This window comes from Lineus longissimus, chromosome 4, assembly GCF_910592395.1.
Source record: "Lineus longissimus chromosome 4, tnLinLong1.2, whole genome shotgun sequence".
NCBI lineage: Eukaryota > Metazoa > Nemertea > Pilidiophora > Heteronemertea > Lineidae > Lineus > Lineus longissimus.
In genome coordinates this window covers 19,292,821-19,314,465 of record NC_088311.1, presented here as the reverse complement: position 1 = coordinate 19,314,465, position 21,645 = coordinate 19,292,821, and the positions used below count along the sequence as shown (strand labels likewise).

Below are 21,645 nucleotides of genomic sequence, written 5' to 3'. Positions count from 1 at the left end.
CCCAGCCAGCCGTTCAACAGGCCGGTAGTGTTAGTCACCCCACAGGGAGTGCAGGTGATTCATTAATCCCCTGCATAACTAAACAGCAATGACTTGGCTTCCGTGAGTGGTAAGGAGAATTGACCGTGTCCGATTAAAAATCCCTCATTACTGCTCCGCTGAAGTAAATTTCCGAAAATAAACATGACGTTGCATCAGGATAACATATCACCTGCAAACGTGCAAAATTTCGAGACGAAACACGACCCCTAAATGGCACTTTAGCGAGCCGCCTTATAGTATTATGATATAGATGTATGTGAATTTATCAGACCACAAAGGACAAAGGTCCAAAATGTCTGTGAATTGGTATAACTTACGGATTCTGTATGAACAGTAGAGCATTTGAGTGCACAATCAGTCCATCATCTTCTGGAAAACACTCTAATGCACAAAAAAAGCAAAAGTTGAGACGCTGTCAGTCTATTTTAAAAACGATCTTTTTCCACTGCTCTTACTCCGGCGCAGTGATACGAGTGTGATGAGTCGGTCGTACTATCACTGCTTGGATTGGCCGCCATTGAATCTGAATGCGCTGAAATCGCTCATCCACGTAATTACTGGACTTCCCGTACCTCTTTTTATTTCAAAAGTTTAAAAAGGATTTTCGCCTTAATCATTGCAGTTTTTTTTCGGCGAGTGTGTCTACGTGAACGTCAAAGGCAGTTGAGTAAACTCTCTAACTCTTAAAAAACATTTTGGACAATATATTTATTAATATAATTTATCCGTTTAATTATTTGTTATTATCATTATTGAGAGTTAAATTCAAATAAGCCATACCAGACAAGATAGTAGTACCAGTATATTAGTTCTGCAGTCACTAGGGAGTTTTCGCAACCCCACTGAAACGTCAACGTGAAAGCCTATCCCATTGTTCGACATATTTATCAGGAGGTCGAACAACGTGACAGGCGTTCACGTTGAGATTTTTGGCGATTTGCGAAACCTCCCCATTGGGAATCGCTCCCGAGAGTTCATACGTCACAGCTGGGGTTATCATTTAATTTGAAAAGTACGTGTAGACGCTCTCTAATCCATTTTTCCCGTATTTCAGTCAATAAACTGGTGAAAAATGCTTGGGAGTAAAATTTAAATGGTTGGTCTGCCAGAAGAAGGGGGAGTGGGGCGTAAGTCCCGTCCGCCCCCTCTGGGTCCGTGCCTGTGAGGCCCTGTTGACTAGAAGTAGTTACATGTATTTGCGGAGAGGTGCCATGACAAATCATTCCTCTCCGACGAAAGGCGGCGGAGGGCGCCCCATGTGCCATCTCCAAACGTTCCATTGACTAATTAATGACAATGTTCGCAAGAACAATGGGCATAATTTTCCTGACATTCTCTTACTTAATTCTCAGTTCCGGCCCATTTCAGATGTGACACCAATGACTGGTCCTTGGCACAACCGTCAAGAAACTCCTTTTTCGACAGTTTCCCATCTTTATCAACGTCAAATTTGTTGAAAACTCTTTTCACCACTTTCTCAGCCGCCTTCTTGTTGGTTTTGCCTTGCATTTCTTGGACGCTCTGAAAGTGGAGAAATAATTGGATATATTGATCAATTTAGATGGAAAAAACTGAGACATAATGAATGAATTTGTTTATATTCATATCCCTTGCGGAATATAAGCTGAATGAAGTATATATATTGATTTGTAAAATTTCACATTAAACAAGACAAGAGACATTAATTACCTTCATCACAATGAAAATCCTTTTTTAATACATGTAATACCCTTTTTATCACTTGGAAGATTTTTTAGGGGTGGCAAAATTACCACAGGTTAGCATGTTTATGAAATGGTGCACTAATGATGCAAAGATAGCCTCCCAATTTTTGACAAAGTTGGCAAAGTTGGCAAAGTAAGTACATTTTTTATTCATTTTTAGCATACTTGGAAAAGGTAGCCCAATTCTGGCAAAGCTTGCCCATTGTTGGCAAAGTTAGCATATTTTAGGCAAAGTTGTGATATATTTCGTAAAGGTAGCTCATTGGCAAAGGAGTCAGCCCATTTTGGCAATTGTAGAGCGGCGTGTTTTTTACGGTACTTGCCAAAAGAATATCAAGAGTTTCCTCCTTGTCGATGTATCCACTGCCGTCCTTGTCGTAAATAGCAAACGCCCATTCCAACTTCTCCTCCACCGTCCCGCGATCAGTCACCGAGATCCCGAGAATGAACTCCTTGAAACAGATTTGGCCGTCCCCGTCGACGTCGTACGTCCTGAAAACGTTCCGCGCGAACTTTGCCGCGTTGCCTTTCGGGAACATCTGCAGGAACAGGTCTTCTATACCCTCCTTCCTCATCTTACCATCAGGGTTTTGCTCCATGAACATCTTGTGCCACTCTCGGAGCTCTTCTAACGTGTATTTTGTTAACCTCACGAGCTCGTCCAGGACATCGTGTGTGTTATCTGATGTTACGGCTTCGTTTAGTTTGCCATCTGCGCAGTCGTCCATTTCCTTCTCATTGGAAGTGGTGAGTTGACATTTATCTTCTTTAGTGCTGCCATAGCGCACCTTGCCTTCCTCTAAAAAAAACCAAACTCACGATCAGTGGTTATTTTGAGAGATTAAGAACACCATTACACCAAAACTATTTTTGTTATTCCTTCATACTTAAAAACGATTTTCGAGATTTTGGAAAATCTTCCAAAGTTTTTCAACAACACGATTATTTTTCAAAAGCCCAAAAAAACATTTATGTTTAATAGTGTACATCACGTCAGTCAAGTTCCCTTTCTAAAACCTAAAACGAGCGAAACAAAATTTGCCAAACATCCAATCATACATTAGTTGCGAAGTGATTGGTGAAAAGATTATTTTCAACACCTGTCCATATAACTATAGATATTTACTCATACTGATACTGAAGATGCCGATATAAAAAATTAATTAAGAAAAACAAAGCTAAAAATACACATTTTTCATGGATATGCATACGTGAACTAGTCAACTTAGTACACGTATTATGTATTCATCAAACATAATGTAGTCTGTGGGCCTTAGTTTACCTGATCGCTTTGCACCTTTGGGCATGGATATCCGCACTCTTTTTTCAGCAATGAAATAATACGCACTCGTTTTAAAAAACCCTTGAAATTGTCACCGAAACACACACACTCACACCACCACTCGCACAAACAATAAAACAAAAACAAAGGTGTCTATGAATGGGACTGCGCGACAACAAGGCTGCACTCCGGGCGCAGTGGTCGTCCTGTCACCCGGCACGAGGAAAGACGATGAGGATGACGAAATGGCCTGCATAGGAGTCTGCCATAAAGAATAACGCGGTTTCTTACCTAAACGCGAGTGCTTCCAACAAGGACAACAAGGGCATAAATTTCCCATCCTAAGTATATACACCAAAACTGCGTCGCCCCTCCTTATTTCATTCACCATATGATTTCTAATTAATCTATTTATTCCAGGGGCACCAAGTATCCAAGTATGTCAAATTCATGTTTGCTCAACCTAAAAATGTATCGATTCAGAGCAACCTAAAATATCAATGTTTGCAGATCCAGTACATTTGACTGAGGCCGGGCATTTCATTCATATGATTAGGCCTGTAGAAAATTATGTTTTAAAAGATGAAGTACATGTCCGGCCATGCACTTCAACGAGTGTAAGTCAGGTGGAACCTCAGATACTAATAAAAATATACTAATAATCTCGCCAGAAAAATAGTTTTCAGCGCTGGAAAGCCAGACTATTGAATTTCCAATGGAAACGTCATCGGACTTGATTTTTCTGTAGAATTTGGACACTTTGTCCCGGAGCTACGGAGAGCATCAATTGTCTCAATTGTCTCCGTCACAGGAGCATCGGCATGCATACATATACTGGAAGAAAAAACCGTGGTGGACGTTGGATCCGGACTTAACAGGCCGGGGATGATTTTTTCTTCATAATTTACACGCACATGTACATGTATGTTGATGGATCATCCGTGAGACAGTGCTAAAATTATTTGTCAAGATCAGTACAAACAAATCTGGCATACCACGTTAGTCTGTGAGTGAGGTATTTGGGTTGTGATTTATTATCAGTCTAGACGATGGTGAGAGCTGGCAGGGATCGCCTCACATGTCATGGCGATTAAGTGAAAACTGCGGAAAACTGGGCGGAAAAATGGGCATCAGGCGGTTTTTCGAAGTCATCGACCATCCAAATCACGCTCTCCGAAATAAAGGTTTTTGATCTTCCGAAAAACCTTTTTTCCGAAAAACCGTTAAAGGTTTTTCGGTCAACACTACATGTAGTATGCACCCGTAGAGTTTATTGTGAACAAATTCTGAGATTTTTTTTACTTTGCTGAAAAAACCATTAATTGTGTTGGCCTGTGTTTTTTTCGGAAGCTCAAAAACCTTTAATTTCTATGAGTGCAAGATTGAAAATTTGAATGTGCTTACCATCTTTGCAACACGCGGATGTGTCGTCTTCCGATGGCGTACATTTCCTCCAAATCATCCATACGATGGCGATGATCAAACCCAAAACAACAATGGCGGCGATCACCGAGGGAATAATCAGGATTTCGATCATTTCTGGATGCTATCCTCCTCAGAAATAAACAGGTGTCTGAACTACCACTAATTGATGTTCAATAAATTTAGTGTTTGATATTATTTATTTGTATACCAATACGTTTTATTGACTATATTTTGCGTCAGATGAAACTTATTGATACAATTCTTAATGAGAAAAGTCGATCATTACGTACTGGTGTCATTTTTCCTCCTTAACGCACCTGGTACAAACTTTATTCATGTACTTTATGATAGTCGTCATTGTTTTGAGCAAACGCTCCAAAATTTTATTTCGTGGTTTCCTTGACATTGAATCACAATTATTTAAAAAAAGTTAGTCAAATTCTTCTTCTTAGTGTTTGATTATTTTATTGCTGTGCAACAGAACAAGGTCTATGACTCTGAAAAATATGGCTGGTTCTCTAGTTTGCCTTGATCTGTATAGATCAATGCACCGTGCGGCCATGTGGCAAGTCTCTCAGTGTCCTAGAGTGGGGCAGATCTGGAGCACACCCTATGGTGCTCGATCTGGTGCGTTGCATTGGCACCTTCCGGACTCGGCTATGTTTCATCCTCTTGAGGTGGGCTTTCAGTCTGCAGTGGCCGAAAGATGGTAGTCACCTCTCTTCTGTCCATGTCAAGGAGGATGTTGCTTCTAAGGTTCCCTCCCCTCTCTTGCCAGGTGTTATAGTTATGCTGCTTCGTTTCTTTCTCGTCTTCTAAAATCGAATATTAAACGGCACCTTCAAAAAGCACCTGCCAGTACTGTCAATTTTTGATGTACTATAAAGAAGACAAGATGAGAACCTTGACAAATGTTGTGTAATTTCACAAGTCCCCTCCGTCTTTTGACTGAGTAGACTCCTGGGGCAGACAATGGATGGAGGCCGGTCCACTGCATTCGGAGTGTACATGTACATGTACTCAGTCCGAGATGTCACCGTCATTCATGAGGTTGGAGCAAACGAGCAATCAATTAGGGGAAGCATCTTTCTTATCTGTGGGCATTCGGCCAACACAAATATGAATCCCGTAGTGGTCTTTTTCTAGCGAAGTAAACAACCCTGGAGGTTGTGAGAACCTCAAAAGACATAGCGGTATTTCATTTTACCGAAAAACCTCTACGGGGTGCACATAAGTGTTGGTCGATCGAAATCACCTCGAAAGGTTTTTCAAAGTTCAAAAACCGTTATTTCTACAAGTGTTCCATATGTCGATCAGGTTGTAGAACGGTGCCTGACGGTTGTGCGCCATGCTGCTCACTTAAGTCAATTGTCAAGTACTTGGTAATTGTCCCGCCAAGTGTTGTAGAGTGGTCAAAAATATTTAAAATATAAACTTGAAATCATGAACAACGATGTTTGGCTTGTATTGATATATTCGCTTACATTATATTGTTTTTAAACAAGCGTAAACCTACTGTTTTATTCTAGAGCCATCAGATAAAAATACATAATTCCCAAAAATTACTGGTAATCGACGGGTATAGGAGACGTTTTTAGGAGACACACACTCCGGTTACACTGGTATAATAATCTTCTTCTTCTTCTATAAAGTTGCTGTCATTTTCATGTTGATGATTTTTTTCAACAACATTCCTGTGTAGGTCAATAACTAATATGGAAAAATATATTTTCTTATACCCTGGAAGGTGAGCTACGGCGATGAACAAGATGAAGGCGACCGGACTACAGTTTGTTGTGATTTTCACGATTCTTTGTCAAATAGCTGCAAAACCAACGGACAACAAGGAGGATACGATTCCAGGATCTAAAGGTACAGTCAACCTCATATCATTAAAGGCCTACGCCGTTCGTTGAATATTTAAAATTTGTTACCAAATTTGAAAATGTCAAATTTGTTTAATACGTGCTGAATTAAGAACATGTACAAGATACAGATTTATAGTTCATACGGATGATGTAGAAGTGCTTGAGAGTGCTCGACATGTCGTCATATACCAAGATACAAAACTTCTATAGATGATTCGTTTTCTGTTCGGCCAGCCCCCAGCATTCCAAAGAGTGACATCATTTTCGTTCTTGACGCGTCATCGAGTGTCACAATCGAAAGGTTTGATGCGATGCGGAGCTTCATCGGGGCCATCATGACCAATGAGATCGAGAAGTTGGGGTCAGACCAAACACAGGTGAGACCACCAGAAGGAGAAAGAACTTTGAATGGGAGGTCATCGTTTTTACAAAGGCAGGATGAATTGTTTCCCCACCTCTAAAGTTTTACAGCCTTTGTTTTTGTGCAGACTTGGTTAGACCTATATATTCTAGCAATGATATATTAAGATTGGTGAGAAGTTCGGGTACCAATCTAAATCAGCTGCCTCGAATTTCAACTAAGGTCACTAGCAATATGTGACATTTTCTTCGACGATACGAAGGATACTAGACTGATTCGTTATAGACTGATTTTCAATATGTGTGTTTACCCTCTGTATTTATATTTTACTTTATAGGTCGGTTTGGTGATGTTCTCAACCGATGTGGTCAAAAATGTCCCCTTAAACAAGTATACCAAGATCGAGGGGTTCAATGAGGAACTTAGTGGGCTTACCTATGTCAGGGGAGAGACGAATCTCGGCAAGGCTCTCAGGTTGGAATCATTACACGCTGTTCCCTTACAGTTGCGCATAAGAACAAAACAAATTTGCGAGGCGCCGAGGAAATGATTTTATGGATTTAATGACACCACAGACCTCTGAACTTCGTTGTTCGTTGGGGATGCGAAACCGGCATGGTATCCAACTCCGAGAGGTTTTTCGCAGAAATGAAAAATGCCATGAACGTTTTCAAGTTTCTGAAAGGGAATTTGATTTCCCCCCGAAAGTTCTAGTGTTGAGGAAGAATCTTCATTTATGGATTATGGCAAAACATCAGAAAAAAGAAAGAGAAACATTTGAAAATCATTTCTTCTCCAAAGTAATCTCGTTTTGTTATTTTTAGGTTTGTTCGCACGAAGGCACTCCAATCTGGCAACGGATATCGGCCGAGCGTACCCCACGTTGCGGTCATCGTGACGGACGGTTGGGTCTCGGATATCCCCCTTGCAAAAGATGAAATAAAGCGACTCAGGGATAGGGGAGTTTATGTCATAGTAGTGGGGATCGGTCAGTATGTTGACAGAGGCGGCCTGAGGAGCCTGGGCATCAATTCTGTGCGGGCGGAATCGTGGACGGGCCTCGTGGAAGCGCTCCCGGATTTGAGAAAGAAAGCGGCACACAGCGATAGTAAGAAGATTAACCGTAAGTTTGTTTTATTTCTTGTGTGTTCTGTAAAATACAGTGCCGTATTGGTTGATCCATGCTGTATGCGCGCGGTACGTTGTAACAACTGTAAGCTCCCCGCAAACGAGCGATTTAAATCCAGCATCATGCGCTCCTCGTGAGTTCATGTAACAAAACTCGCTTGTTTGCGCTGGTCATATAGGAAGTGCTTCAGACAAAGCCAAAATTGGTAATCACACCGACCTGCGATCAATCTCAAACCCAGCGATAAGCGGTTTACCCGCAGAGGAGAGAAAGTTATGTGACCAGCGATTGTAATCGCTGGTCACAATTTTCTGTTTTTGGCAGCAGTGAATTTAAGACTAGTTAACATTCAGGCGAATTACTGATGCTATGCTCCGACAGGGTTTTGGTATATCAAGTCCATAGCCGTGATATAATACATGTAGGTCCTGCAGTAATCCTATTGTCTCTCATTACACGTAGGTTGTGGACATGACTTTAAAGCAAATGTCATATTCGTTGTTGATAGTTCTCACAGCATCGGTGAGGCAAACTTCAAAACCCTCAAGACCTTCCTTTTAAATGTTGTCCGGGCATTCAAAGTCATTGGAAAGAATGGAGTGCAGGTATGTACGTCATCACCTGTTCTGAGACCCGAGCACCAATGCCTGAGCATAAGTCCTTCCTTCTCGCATTCTTGGGGCCTTTAAAAGTTATTGGTAAGAAGGGAATACATGCAGGTGAATGTGCAGTATCAACTGTTCTCCTCTGTAAGAAATAAAGGTTTTTGAGCTTTTGAAAAACATTTAAAGGTTTTTGGCCAATACAAATATGCACCCCGTAAAGATTTTCTCAGATACTTCTAAGGTTGGTTTTTTTACTTCGCCGGAAAAAGCCTCTTCGGGGTGCATATATGTGTTGGTCAAGAAAACTGTTAAAGGTTTTCAAAAGCTCAAAAACCTTTATTTCTAAGAGTGTAATAAACAAAATGTACGGACACCTCAAGTCCTTTCCTATCTCGGGGCGTTTAAAGCAACTGGAAAGAAGGGAGTGCAAGTACACGTATATGCAGCATTACCTGTCCAGATACACGAGCACACGCCCTCCTTCCGCGGGGCATTTAGGGTAACTGGAAAGAAGGGAGTGCAAGTCAGTAAGTTATTTGAAACAGGGGGATCTAATTTAGTGTACGGCACCACATGTCTTGAGACTTGACCTGTTTTTGACTTCGACAGTTGCTCGACAGCTGCTGCAATCAAAAGGCTTGAGCGCTCTTGGAAAAGAGGAAAATTATACGGTTAATGTAAAAGTTTCGGTGTTCTATTTCAATGCACTTATGACATGAATAATGACAAGCATCAGGCTAGTAGTGGTATTGGACGGGACGCATATCAAAGCCATTCTCCACATAGGCGTTTCACGTCACGTATCATGCACTGGACAGCTAATATATGGATTGGGCGTGATATGCGTCGTGAAACGCTTGCGTGTATGTAAAGATAGATGGGTCGGTACTGCGAACTAAAGAAGAGGTTATTACTTGATTGATTCAATTAGATATTTACGATTCATAAGCTTGTCCATCTGAAGCATTTTAAACATATTACTGTACATGTTATGATCGATATACATGTATACAGGTAGGAATGGTCCAGTATTCTTCATACGATAAAACGAAGGTTTTGTTCAACCTGGACACGTACAATGACCGTAAAAGTTTGGAATCGGCCATCGGTAAGCTCAGATGGACTAAGGGAGGGACCAAGACGGGCTACGCGATGCGCTTGGCGGAGAAGTCGGTGGCTCAGCAGGCGTCCAGGAAGGACGTTCATGACAACTTCATTGTCGTAACGGATGGAAAGGCAAATGATAGAGTTGAGGTGCGTATGACTCGCATGATAGGCACATGGCTTCAGGGTTGACCATGTATAGGTACCACCAATTTGGCTAGAACTTGAAATCCTAAAAGCAATATTACATTTAGAACTCCTTCAAAATGAAATGAATGCACATTAACATGGGAGGCAGTTTTCTGGAAAACAAAGAACACTCTCCCAACCTTGAAATTGGCATTCACTTCGTTTTGAAGGAGTTATACATGTATTTGCTTGCAGATTTCAAATTCTAGCCAAAATGGTGGTGCGTTGCATTGTCGAATAGGGTCTGTAATGCATCACTCTGCATTAGTGTCCCAAGTGATCAATTACGTACACACTTCGAGATATCAACCTCAAGGCCTCTGGGCCATCTTCGGCGGCGGCAATTACGTGAACGTGAATGGGGATGAGGGCCTTGGGCAAATTTGACACCTCAAGTGATCCTTGACCGTTCCCTGCTACATGTATAGTTTGCAACGAAACGGAGAAAAGTGCAGCTAACACGCCTCAAATAGCTTCCATAAGTACTGGTACACAGATCCCTTGCTTCTTTCAGTTTGCCGCGGCGCGTCTGCACAAAGCGAACTACACAGTGTTGGCGGTCGGTATCGGCAAGTCTGTGGATGGCGAGGAACTGAGAGCAATCGCGAGTGAACCAAAAGAAGTGCACGTTTTCCGCCCTGGTGACTTCAGTCAACTGCCGTGGTACTTGAGTTACATCATCACCGAGGTTTGCCGTGAGTTGACGTGATGCATTCGGGGATTTCTGGAAGCAAAATTGGGCTGAGGGCGAATTTTTTCCTCAACTTTTCGTACAACACAGTGTACATCGGGGCAAAACCTTCAACTTCAACAAAACTACAATATTCCAGCATCAAATAGTAAGGTGTGTTGTAGAATGGTTTACATCATCTACTTTTCACCCCCGATCACTGATTATGCATCGGATGATGCTGTAGACAAATGCTCGTTGTATTTGGTGCTCATCTTCTCGCTGAGTATCACAACACTACATCATGTACAAAGCCTACATACTGCACTGTACATGGATCTACATGTTTTACGTCACAAATTTGCTTCCTTCTGATTGGTTGAAAGTTTTGTTGATGAACACTGTGTTGTACAAAATGTTCAGGAAAAACACTTCGCGGCCGGGGTCAAGTAGATTGTCCAATCAAAAGGGGCCAATTCCATGTTCAATGTGCATTGAAAATTTTGCTCGGACCGACATGCACGAAGCAGCATAAGCACACGGACGACGCACATACAATGTATCTGACTCATTGCACACATTTACCTAGGTTTCTTATTAATCTATGGTTAAAGAATATGATAATGAACAAATATTTCATAAATTTATCTCTTGGATTTCAGGCCCGGTGGATGTGGTGAGCAAGCAACAGAAAACGGAGAATATCGAGGTTGGGAAAGACTCAGAAAGGAAATAGGGCTCAAAGGAAGCGGAGTCGGGTTGACCACAGGCGAATGTAAGCCTACATCAGTTAGCATTCCTAACGTAGTAAATCTTTTCTCGTCGCTAGGTACACTACCAGACAACTACAATGTTTTACGAAACAACTCTTTTGAGGTGGTACAATTTATTACCCACATTTACTGCAGTTTTCACTTGATATCAGGCATGGATTCCAGATATAAAATTATGCTTATCAATATCATACATGTATTCGTCTAAATTATTTCATGCAAGTTCTCCTCTGCATTCCACCAAGAAAGAAATATTATTGTACAGAGGAATTTGCGGCCGTGACGGGAGTCTCGTAACAATGAAAACCGGCATTGTATAACCGGCATTGTATAACCGCTGTACACCACGCAGACGGGCTCCGTACACAATTAAATCTGCTATAGGGTCCGTGAACATTCTGTATACATATGTTTTCGTAATTTAAAAAAAATTAAGGTTGGGGTTCGAAAAATTCCAATGATTCTAAATTGTTTTATCAGCGTTGTCATGAGTCATGTCAGAATTTGACACAATACGCGGGCGTGTTTACTGTCTGTGAGAGAATATCTTTCCGACCCCGTAAAATCTAGAAAAGAAGTTCCTATTTCAAAATCGACCTGAAGTCTGTTAGTTGATATTATTCAAAATAAAAAAAGCCCAAAGTTAACAACTAACATCCCAGGCGGTATTTAGGCATGTCGAGAATGTTACTTTGTCCCATGATGGCACTAAACTGATCTCAGCCCTGATATGGTTTATAAAACGGAAGGCTGATTGAAAATTTAGGACATCTTCTATGAGGAAAGGCTATCAGTAACGCTGGTGCAAGGGCTCGTGATCAACACTACACTGTATTTCACGCGACGTACCATGTACACGGTAAGACCTTTGTTTTTAACATGGCGTTTGTTCGTGAAACGCCGCGTTAATCGTGGAGGTGGATATTTGCTGATTCATGCATTTTGAATACTCTTTGTTACTTGACTCATCCTGACTCTCATGCGTTTGCGTCACCACTATCGAGATCAACAAGCGTGTGATTTAGCGATCTCAAACCATTTTGTTTTGTTTCCGAGTACATATGAACAAGCAACACTTCACCTTCCATGCTAGTGGTTGAAGTGAAAGGTGGTGTCGCCTCTGCATGCCAGTGGTGAATATCGATCAGATTCTTCGTTATAATCATTCGTATGCATTGGCATATGCTAGAGAGCCAGCGAGAGAGATAATAGAACATCGAGGATAGAGGAGGCGGCTATTCGTGCTGGATCTCGTGACTTTTGTTGAAAGGACTCGGCTACCACACTTGGAGGTATTTTTGCGTGTGATGAGACTTAAGTTAAGCTCTTTTGACGCTGCGTCAGTGACTCGGGGGGGCTACACGACCTGGCTTTTGTATTCAAAGGTAAACCAGGATTATTCGTCCTCTTGATCCGACGGCCTGCTACGCGTTTACAAGTCGATGCATATAGATTTTTCATGTTGTTCGTTTGCATGCACTTGAGACACATTGCGTCGATCCAGGAAGATATCTGTACAGCTTTAGTCGGTTTCAGTGAGCTGTGTATAGGCCTATTAGAATGGCCACTGCGTGTATTTATAGTTATGCTACGAGATACATGTAGGCCTACTAGAGCAATGGTTACAGTATCATATACAGGGTGATCATCTAAACTGGGAAATACCCAAAATGCATTATGCCACCACTATAATGCTCTCTAAAAGACCAGAGCCTAGGAGCACCAAGGTGTCATGTATCGTCTGTAAAGTGGGGGGTCTCTCTCCCTCCCCTCCCCTTTCCACGAGAGATGCGACAAATGGGATGAGTGCAGCTCTGCCTGCTACGAGTGGTCCAAACTGCAGTCATGGAAGTGAAACGTCACAATTTCATCTCATAGTTGTATGGTAGAAAGCCACAAGTTCACCAAACAAGCTGAGACAGGAGAGTTGGGTTAACAGAGGTTTGCTCGCATCTACTATCTCATGGGATTACGTATACGTAATGAGCATGCCTGATGGTTGAGTATCGATCACAACAGCAGTGTATGACCGGTCATACACTGCTGATGATAACAACACTATCGAGCTGCGTCCTCACAGTGACTTGATTAACCGTTCGAAGTTTACCTTGTCGACGCATAGTACTGAGTTCGTTCGATTTCTGCGCCACGTCACGGGTAAGCCCCTCAACTCGCGCCTTGAATGGGATGCAAACCGTGAAGCATAGTCAGTAAGATGCAACTCATTCCCTTACTTTATAATGGTTAGAAACTCAGAATTGTATAGTTTTGAAACCCAGGGATCTGCAAAACATCTTCATGGAAATGATTTGTGAATGTTTTCGTGAATTTGGAAATACGCAAATGTAAACAGATGCTTCGATCATTAATAAAGCTGCTGGGTTTGACGACAAAATAATGTTTTTAAAAATGTTTCTTGTTTTGATGGAACTCGGACTATATAAAGGCTAATATGTCTTTAAAAATTGTCCATTTAAAGACCTACGCCGCTAATTAAAAATTTGAAATTGAATTTGAAAATTTCCAATTGCCTCGATACGCTATGTAGACAGATGTAAAAAATATGATACTATATATACAAAGTTTCATTAAAAATGCACGCCTGATGACTGCACTACGGCACTGTGTACAAGTTCTACAGTAGGCCTACTTATTTTCCTAACCCGATTAAAAACATTAGCAACGTTTGCCCCACATGGTCTACGATTTTGAATCCAGGCCACGGCCTATTTCAGAACAAACACAAAAATGTGTCAGCTGGGGTCGCATGTGGATGCCTTTCATTATTTTATTTATATTGTTTGATATCCATATTATTTTCTTTCATGTTGGGTTCAGTGACACTCGAGACGATGACAGTGCATAGCCGAGGAGGACATTAATCACACCCCAGGGATCACGTCCACTGGGAATCGTCGTCAACAGCTCTAACCGTGGAATTTGTGAGAACGTTTCTTCTTTGCTCAAACATAACATCGAGACCCAGGTTTCACGATTACTAAAGGTTAACCCCACCCATGATTCGCGACAACTGGAGGTTTAACTCACGTACAGGAAGGACTTCATGATCCGGTGTTAACAGCTGTGGTGTTTCCCCTTATTTCATTTTTTTTAACAGCTGGAAGAGTTCATTACTTTTCAATATAGGGAAACACAGAAAAACGTGTTACTCCAATCTATCTTTAATTGTTCCCAAACGGAAACGGAAACACTGGGAAACGGAAACACTCGAAAACATTACACCAGGCATCGCGGGTACACTCGATCAGCTATCTCATCGTTATGATGGTGTGACCCAGGCTTTGCAATCAAACTAGGTTTATTTACCGACACTTAAACATTGCGATCACCTTGGGGCGAGCTCATCGACAAGATTTCTAGATCATGTTGACGAATGGAACGAATCGCAATGGTCTTTGAGGACGCTTGCAGCCCAGTAGCGAATGACCTTGTTTCACCATGGACTGACGAGGTTCGACTGTCCGATGCCAGTTATCATGAGTCTGGGATGTCGGATGATTCTGGCTCAACGTGTCTCATGCAGCCCTTTGTCCATCAAGTAGGAGGACATTCCAACATGTTCACCTATGAGGGAAACACAGTATGTAAGCCCTTGTTTGAGAAGGAATACAACTTTTACCGGCAAATGCCAGAGGAAATGAGACCGTTTGCTCCCATATGTGAAGGTAGGTTGACTTGCTATAAAAAGACTAGGCTATACCGTTGACCCTAAACACTAAAATTCCACCAATGATGACAGGCTTGTCAGTATTTGTTCAAGACTCTTTTGATATGTCAACACCTATTAGGCACCTCTATTGACGATGATTTACGCCAATGTGACATACTTTTCGGGTGTTAATAGGTCGAGGCCCTAAAATTTTATTAGGGTCGTATCGCAGACGTCATTGATAAAGCCCGTAGCACACTAGCCGCCAACTTCGGCATTCACAGGCGTTTTTTGCCGCAAGAGTCCTGAACGCCTGAAAAATCCCTAGTCTGCTACGAACGGCGTCGGCGAACGCGACTTGCTGCCACTTGCCGCAACTAAACGCCAAATTTCTAACATGTTTGATTTTCGACGCGTGTCGCCGCGTTTGAACGCAAGATGAAGCCAGGTGTGCTACGGATTGCCGCCTGAATTGGCGTCGGCGGCGAGGCTATGGCCAATCAGTATGCGTCTTGATATCACATGATTTCAAAATGGCAGCCTAAAGTGGCGGAAAAGACGCTACTGGACCAAGGAGGATACCGCGGTGACGTCACGGCTTTTCCAAGATGGCGCTGCATATTGTAAACAAACTCGATCCACGGCCAAGGGAAAATCAAGTCATCAAAAAAGTTAGATTTTTCGCATCAAATCAGAGTTATTAGTACTTTTCTGCTATGAAATAAGTCTTCAGACAATAAGCTATCATTTGAATAATGAAAAGTGCTGTTTTGATGGGGAAAATAGGTTTTTTTAAACCAAATAGCCGGGCACCGATCTTCCAAAATTAGCGATGGTTTCAAAACAGTCTCCCAGATATGTGGCAATCTCTTCATTATCATAATGGGATTTGGAGGCATGTTTACAGATTTTACAAGTTCGAGACCTGTAATACCTTAAACTCGCATAGATCCCCATAGATCCCCTCTATTTGTCGAGTTAGCGCCCCTGTAAGATCATGCATTTTCGGACACTAGAACGAAATCTTCCTGCGGATATCGCGGTTTCGGTGATGATTTAAGGAGAAATTTACTGTTCTGAGAGTTGTATGGGACAGAAATGAGTTCATACTTCATGAATACATGAATATATTATGATATGGGCGGGCTTCTAAGTCAAAACAATAACAAACTCAACTGCATCTCTACTGTATATTGCGTAGTGCATTGCCTAGTGTATTTCGTAGTATATTTTAGCCGAGACATTATTTCCGCACTTTGGCCACGCCAAACGTCTTTTTTATTCGTGGAAGTTAATCTGCTCTGTAAATTTTATTTTACACAGGAAGAATCCATACTAGGTATTGCAATATTTCATGTCTATTGGTGTTTTTGTGTACAAAAGCGCACCAGACAGTGAGACGTGGAGATCTGTTCAGTACTGATGCTGTCAGTAGACTGAATCTGATTGGCCATAGCGATCAGTAATATGGGTCGGGATCACGTGATGTGACGTCACCGCGGTATCCTCCTTGCTACTGGACGCCGATTCTGGGCAGGTGTGCTCTGACCGGGATCCACTGGCTGCCAACTTCGGCGTCGAGAGGCGTCAGCTGAACGCTTCTTGTCGCCAAAGTTGGCGGCTAGTGTGCTGCGGGCTTAAATCTGGTTGCAGTATTTTGATCTTGACCCGATTCCCAGGGCCACAGAGGTCAAATTTTCTGTAACCGTAACGTTAACCATATTCTTGTCACATGACCACAGGTGAGCACCTGGCTCCTGACCATTTTTTAACAAACCTTAAAAATATTAAAGTGGAGTAATGAATTTGTCACCCAGGACGATATTCACCCCTTAGCCGTTAGTGACTTTGTAACTTTTTATATTTCCATGATTTTTCGCTCAGGTAATTTCGATGTCATGTTACTCAAAGACGCTGACAGCCAAGTGCGCATCAGTATCGTTTCTCCTATTCGTCCTCTCCAAGCACGGGATGCACTCGACCCCGACACCGAGTACGAAAATGGACAATTTAACCAAGGAATACCCGAAGACCAAACAGAAAGGTAAGCCGCAGGCAAAATTCAAAACGCAGTCGTTCGTTACAACATTTTAGTGGCAAAACGTGAAAATGCGTTTATCATGATGAATTGGGTAATACTGAACATGACATCATTATAAAGATTCACAGAAAAATAGTTGCTCGTTGACCTGATGCACTGAGTTCATCACGAGAGCAGTTACTTTGTCTATAACGTCTTTGGGTGACATTGCAATGAGGCCCCATGGAGGATATAATGATTATGTGTTAAGTCGTGTCACATGGTTATGAAACCCAACAATATTGGTCAAATGTTCTACGCCAGACTGCCAAGGTCTGTGGACGGGGAAAATCATTCATTTAGTTACAGATGTTTTGAAGATCATTACTCGGGGACGACTCTTGGCGGGCAAGACTAGGCCTAGAGGGCGGAGTTTACTACAAAGCTTTCTTGAGTATTCACACCCACTCCTAGTGATACCCCTTTGTGGGCATAATTAAATGTATGGTATATGTACATCTTCAGTTGTACAGAAGGTATAGAAGACGTTATAGAAAAGGATAACCTGTATACTAAAAGTCGCATTGACTTGGGAGATATCATATGAAGTAGGTGTTGATATTAATATGAGCTAGACTACATTTATTCGGCTTACTGGACTTTGCGCAAAGAAAGCAACGCTACGCAACGAGCGCAACGGTCGCTAGGTGTATTTTCCTAATATACAATACACAGCCTGGTCATTCTAGGATCGTGGTTACACGGGGAGTTATCATTGCAAAAGTAGCCCAAACGCAAGCTGGAGTCGATCACCTAGCACACATAACTCGAGCACATACAAGCCGTTACTCGTGAGGTTTGACAATATGGAATACTATTTTTAGTCACAGATGATTCACTGGCAGTTAAGGGGACAATTATCTTTTCACATTTGGTTAGTTTGGAATATGAGTTTGGCTAAGTTCATGGTGAGGGATAGGTGGTGCCAGCATCTAACCGAGCATTTGCCTTTATGGTCAAAGAGGGCGCTACCAGTGCAATTCGCTGGCAGTTAAAGGGAGCTTGTGACATTAAGGGTACTTTGGAATATCGATTTTGGCTGGTTCATGGGGATTGATAGGTGGCGCCAGCCAGAGTGTATACATACAAACACTTGCTGTCGCGTAATGGACTCGTACAACTATCATCCCGTATTCTTCTGCGTTCAACCGAAACTACAACTTCAGTGAAGCGGCTTGTCGTTTCGAGGGTATGCTGTGTTCCCCATAGTTTTTCCTCGACATCGGTGCCGGCGGGCCTGAATTTCTCTCGAAAATCCTGGTGTATTGAGGGGACGGTCTTGTAGGATATGGACTGGTGTCTGCACTGCTGACTGGCATTGCCATTCTGCTGTGTCCCTTTCTCCTATTCGTTTTAGGTGCCCACGTAGGCCAAAGTGGCCTGATCGTATCATCACGTATATATTTTCCTTTTTTAGGCCTTCAACTGTTTTCTCGAACACTAAATTGGAGAAAAACCCATGGAGTGTTTGGTGTCATAAGAGAATGTATGCCCGGATGGACAGCGACAGGCCGGAGGGCCCAAAGAGTATCTTTTTTCATCATATCGGTGATGTAGGCATGGGAACCTGGGGTTCAAAGATATATCCTCTTTCAATAGTTTCTCTCTAACACCAGTCGAGTAAGCACTAACGGGTCCTGCCCAAAGGCTAATAATTAAGCAGCCGGGAACAATCTCGTTACTGCCTGCACACGAAACAAAGGTATCCATAATGGAAGGTCACACTGTGGCATGGTCACTAAAACAAAAAATTGCAATTTTGACAATAAATAATTTATATCTCGCCGTAAGTTCATAGAATGAAATCCCAATGCCATTCCTTGATTAACGTGATCAGAATACATCATACTTAAGAACGCGGTCATTGGTTTCAAAGCTCCGAGTATCTTGGATTTGAAAATGGGGACCAGGCAACACGGACTAGATGATACCGAGTATAAGATAGGTCGGAAGACTAGTAAATGTTTATCTTCGACAAGCTGTACTCTGGGATTCAGAGTTGGCGGAATGCAGGTAATTGGTCGCAGACGGGAGCTTTTTCTAGACATGCTGTTTGAATCTAGACGCAATGTTTAAATCTAGCCCTCGAATGGAAGACCAGCTATATTGCCCGAATGTTTTTATCATATCATTCGTATTGAAGTAATCTTGTTGCCAGTGGTGAAAATCCCTTGAAATGACCCAATAAAAAGAGATTCTAAATCGGGAAATCCATATTTCTGTAAATTCTAGTGTCGACATACACCCTTCCCCCGTTTGAATGGTGATAAAAGTAAGAAAGCACAAGTTGAGGAGCTCTAGTCTCTTATACCTTGCCGCACTACATGTGTACAGTCATGCCTATTCAAAGGACCAACGGAGCCGAGTTGTATGGGCATTGTTACAAAGCTGTCGACTGCCTAGTCCCCTTCTACTCTGCAGTATAAGTTTCCATCTCAAAAATTGGACATACTGAAATTAATTGACTAACGAAACAGGAACAAAAAAAGCATATTGAAGAAATAATCCGCCTTGTCCTTTAACATTGTTTCTCTATTCCAGGTTTATCAACGGACCACTGGTAACAACATTCATTGTGATAAATTCATGGGAGAAGCAGCCAGCAAAGACACTGTCCATAAACTATTTCAGAAATTCCTATCCAATGGTGTTCGATTAAGACTTGAAGTGATTGACCTATTCGTTGAAAAACTTCGCGCCATTTTAAAGGTGATGGTGAAGCGGTGCGACGTTCGTATGTTCTCCAGTTCGCTAATGATGGTGTATGAAGGAATTGAGAACCCAGGTGAAGAAGGGGAGGATTTAGCGGATGGGCGGGTTGTTGAGGGGGAGGAGTGTTCCGGAAGTGACGACTCGAACTTAATTCAATCCTTCCCCTCCAGTGCGAGTTACTCTGCTGCCAGCTCAAGTGCGAAAACTGCCTCTGGTTTAAAAGTTGAAATTAAGATGATAGATTTCGCACAGTCTTTCCACACGGCTTCAAGAACTGATGTTAAATTTGTCGGGCCCGATATAGGCTATATATACGGCCTAGAGAGCTTAATTAAGATATTTCTCAACGTAAAAGAAAGGTATAAAGAATCCTGGTAAAGTTATAACGGGGTCATTAGGTGCGAAGATGTTGCACTACATATTTTGATCTTCTGCGTGGCATAAAAATTCATGAGAAGATCAATACATATTTGACAACATTGCGAAAATATTTTAGTATGGAACATGCATACCTTGTTGTTAACCTAAATATGAACGTTCGATATAAATATACGAGGTATTGAATTTTGCAACGGATAGCATGTCATACTGCAAAAGGCGACTGGGCGAATCTATGAAAGACCATCCACACCTCATTGCCGAAAGAGCGGCTTGCACGAGACCGAAAAACTTGACGAAAACTATTTCTGCAGAGCACATGAAACACTTTGTCCTGTTTTCAAAACCTTTTCATGAGATCTCTCTATGTTATATTTACTCTTTGACCAACTCCATTGCTGATCCGTTCGCCCCATATCTGTGGTTTTATCACGCAATTATGTCGGGGCTTCCCCAATACTATTATTAAAGTATAAGAGTGAGACATCACTAGGGTAAGCGTATAATGCTTGCAGGTTCATGGTAAATGCAATAAAAGCTTCATCAGGATTTAATGACGAGCACTTGGATTTGTTAGAGTGGTCGTTCAAGGAAAAAGAACGGCGTGGTACCCCCTTAACATCCAAACGACAACACAGCTGTAACAATATCACGTCAATGCAACGTCATCAGCATCAAATTTGACTGGAAATTGTTCATTATTTCCATGTTTTCCCATTCAACGAATTGCAAGGCGAAAATTTCTTATTTTTGATTAAACCGTGTTGTCTGTTGACGCTTATTCGGAGGTCGATTTCACAGTATATCACAATATCCGCCATGCTGTAATTGGCCAGTTATTGGGAGGGATTGCTAAACAAGATTGCCCGGGGATGGCGTCAATGGTCACCAAGTTAATTGATATCCAGAACGAGTTGTTAAGTTCCATGAGGTATCAATGAAACAATTTTATCCAGAAATTTAAAGCTTGTGTATTGTAAATGAAGCCACATGTTTGGACGACTGCATCATCGGTGACATAATAATAGGGAGGGGCTTTCGCAAGTTAGAATCAATACCCCAAAAACAAAGTACATCGTACATGCTATTTCTGCGGTAAAATCCCTTAATGGCCAACACTGCCCAATAGTCATGATGCGGCACTAGAAAGCGTTACGCAGTTTGCACAGGCCCAAAGTTTTCACTAGTATTGAATGGAACTCGTCATAATACATTTGAAGGTGATGGAAGGTTTTTATCATCGGCATCATCATCATCAACCATCTTTTCAGCATCATTGCCAAGGCCTGGGCTATGAAGCATTGGCTTCACAAGCTTCCATGAAGCACAACCAAAACGATGACTATACAGCAGAAATACTGATTCATCGAAACAGGCAGCGTCGCAACATCGGAAATTAATGTCCTCTGGATTCTTAAGGGAGCTATTATTCTAGCTGCGATCATTTCCAGGAGCAAAAATGAGTAATCTGAATTCAATGAGAGTTTGAAAGAACCGAGAGAAAGTCACAACGGCAGTCGAGATGCTCGTATTCAGTCATTGACAGTTATCTTACGACAGCTGGGACAACGTATTAATCACCTGTGAGTCACCAGAACTCGCTCACTTACTGAAGAAGATCTGGTTGAAACGT

The 21,645-nt window shown here is 42.0% G+C and overlaps 3 protein-coding genes across 6 annotated transcripts; 2 read left to right on the top strand and 1 right to left on the bottom strand.

The window, feature by feature from the left end:
• Positions 1–4,547, bottom strand: LOC135486297 (neurocalcin homolog). Of its 2 annotated transcripts, none has more exons than XM_064768988.1 (3): positions 4,453–4,547; positions 2,090–2,565; positions 1–1,563 (listed from the first exon to the last, which is right to left on the bottom strand). In XM_064768988.1, exons 1-3 carry the CDS (start codon positions 4,508–4,510, stop codon positions 1,384–1,386), a joined length of 714 nt encoding a protein of 237 aa, XP_064625058.1. In that variant the 5' UTR covers positions 4,511–4,547; the 3' UTR covers positions 1–1,383. The 2 variants fall into 2 exon arrangements, with proteins under 2 accessions (XP_064625058.1, XP_064625057.1); XM_064768987.1 differs by lacking the exon at positions 4,453–4,547 and adding an exon at positions 3,340–3,450 and having other exon boundaries at positions 2–1,563.
• A 1,679-nt stretch (positions 4,548–6,226) lies between these two features.
• Positions 6,227–11,331, top strand: LOC135487237 (collagen alpha-1(XII) chain-like). Its single transcript, XM_064770743.1, has 8 exons — positions 6,227–6,345; positions 6,576–6,718; positions 7,040–7,176; positions 7,527–7,825; positions 8,294–8,436; positions 9,451–9,690; positions 10,244–10,424; positions 11,062–11,331. Exons 1-8 carry the CDS (start codon positions 6,234–6,236, stop codon positions 11,133–11,135), a joined length of 1,329 nt encoding a protein of 442 aa, XP_064626813.1. The 5' UTR covers positions 6,227–6,233; the 3' UTR covers positions 11,136–11,331.
• Positions 11,332–11,933: 602 nt separating this feature from the next.
• LOC135487152 (inositol hexakisphosphate kinase 2-like) lies at positions 11,934–20,501 on the top strand. Of its 3 annotated transcripts, none has more exons than XM_064770589.1 (6): positions 11,934–12,031; positions 14,011–14,858; positions 16,727–16,886; positions 18,340–18,449; positions 18,760–18,935; positions 19,464–20,501. In XM_064770589.1, exons 2-6 carry the CDS (start codon positions 14,567–14,569, stop codon positions 20,010–20,012), a joined length of 1,287 nt encoding a protein of 428 aa, XP_064626659.1. In that variant the 5' UTR covers positions 11,934–12,031; positions 14,011–14,566; the 3' UTR covers positions 20,013–20,501. The 3 variants fall into 3 exon arrangements, with proteins under 3 accessions (XP_064626659.1, XP_064626658.1, XP_064626657.1); XM_064770588.1 differs by lacking the exon at positions 11,934–12,031 and adding an exon at positions 12,273–12,464; XM_064770587.1 differs by lacking the exon at positions 11,934–12,031 and adding an exon at positions 12,273–12,557.
• Positions 20,502–21,645: the final 1,144 nt, after the last annotated feature.

Excerpts from the sequence above, each read along its gene's own strand:
- LOC135486297 (XM_064768987.1), bottom strand. The coding sequence starts at position 3,439 with ATGGTGAATGAAATAAGGAGGGGCGACGCAGTTTTGGTGTATATACTT. Across the intron at positions 2,566-3,339 it reads TTGGAAGCACTCGCGTTTAG|AGGAAGGCAAGGTGCGCTAT; the intron begins GTAAGAAACCGC and ends GGTTTTTTTTAG. Across the intron at positions 1,564-2,089 it reads AAACTCTTGATATTCTTTTG|AGCGTCCAAGAAATGCAAGG; the intron begins GCAAGTACCGTA and ends CTCCACTTTCAG.
- LOC135487237 (XM_064770743.1), top strand. The coding sequence starts at position 6,234 with ATGAACAAGATGAAGGCGACCGGACTACAGTTTGTTGTGATTTTCACG. Across the intron at positions 6,719-7,039 it reads TGGGGTCAGACCAAACACAG|GTCGGTTTGGTGATGTTCTC; the intron begins GTGAGACCACCA and ends TTTACTTTATAG. Across the intron at positions 7,177-7,526 it reads AATCTCGGCAAGGCTCTCAG|GTTTGTTCGCACGAAGGCAC; the intron begins GTTGGAATCATT and ends TGTTATTTTTAG.
- LOC135487152 (XM_064770589.1), top strand. The coding sequence starts at position 14,567 with ATGGAACGAATCGCAATGGTCTTTGAGGACGCTTGCAGCCCAGTAGCG. Across the intron at positions 14,859-16,726 it reads GTTTGCTCCCATATGTGAAG|GTAATTTCGATGTCATGTTA; the intron begins GTAGGTTGACTT and ends TTTTTCGCTCAG. Across the intron at positions 18,450-18,759 it reads CAGGCCGGAGGGCCCAAAGA|AATACATCATACTTAAGAAC; the intron begins GTATCTTTTTTC and ends TAACGTGATCAG.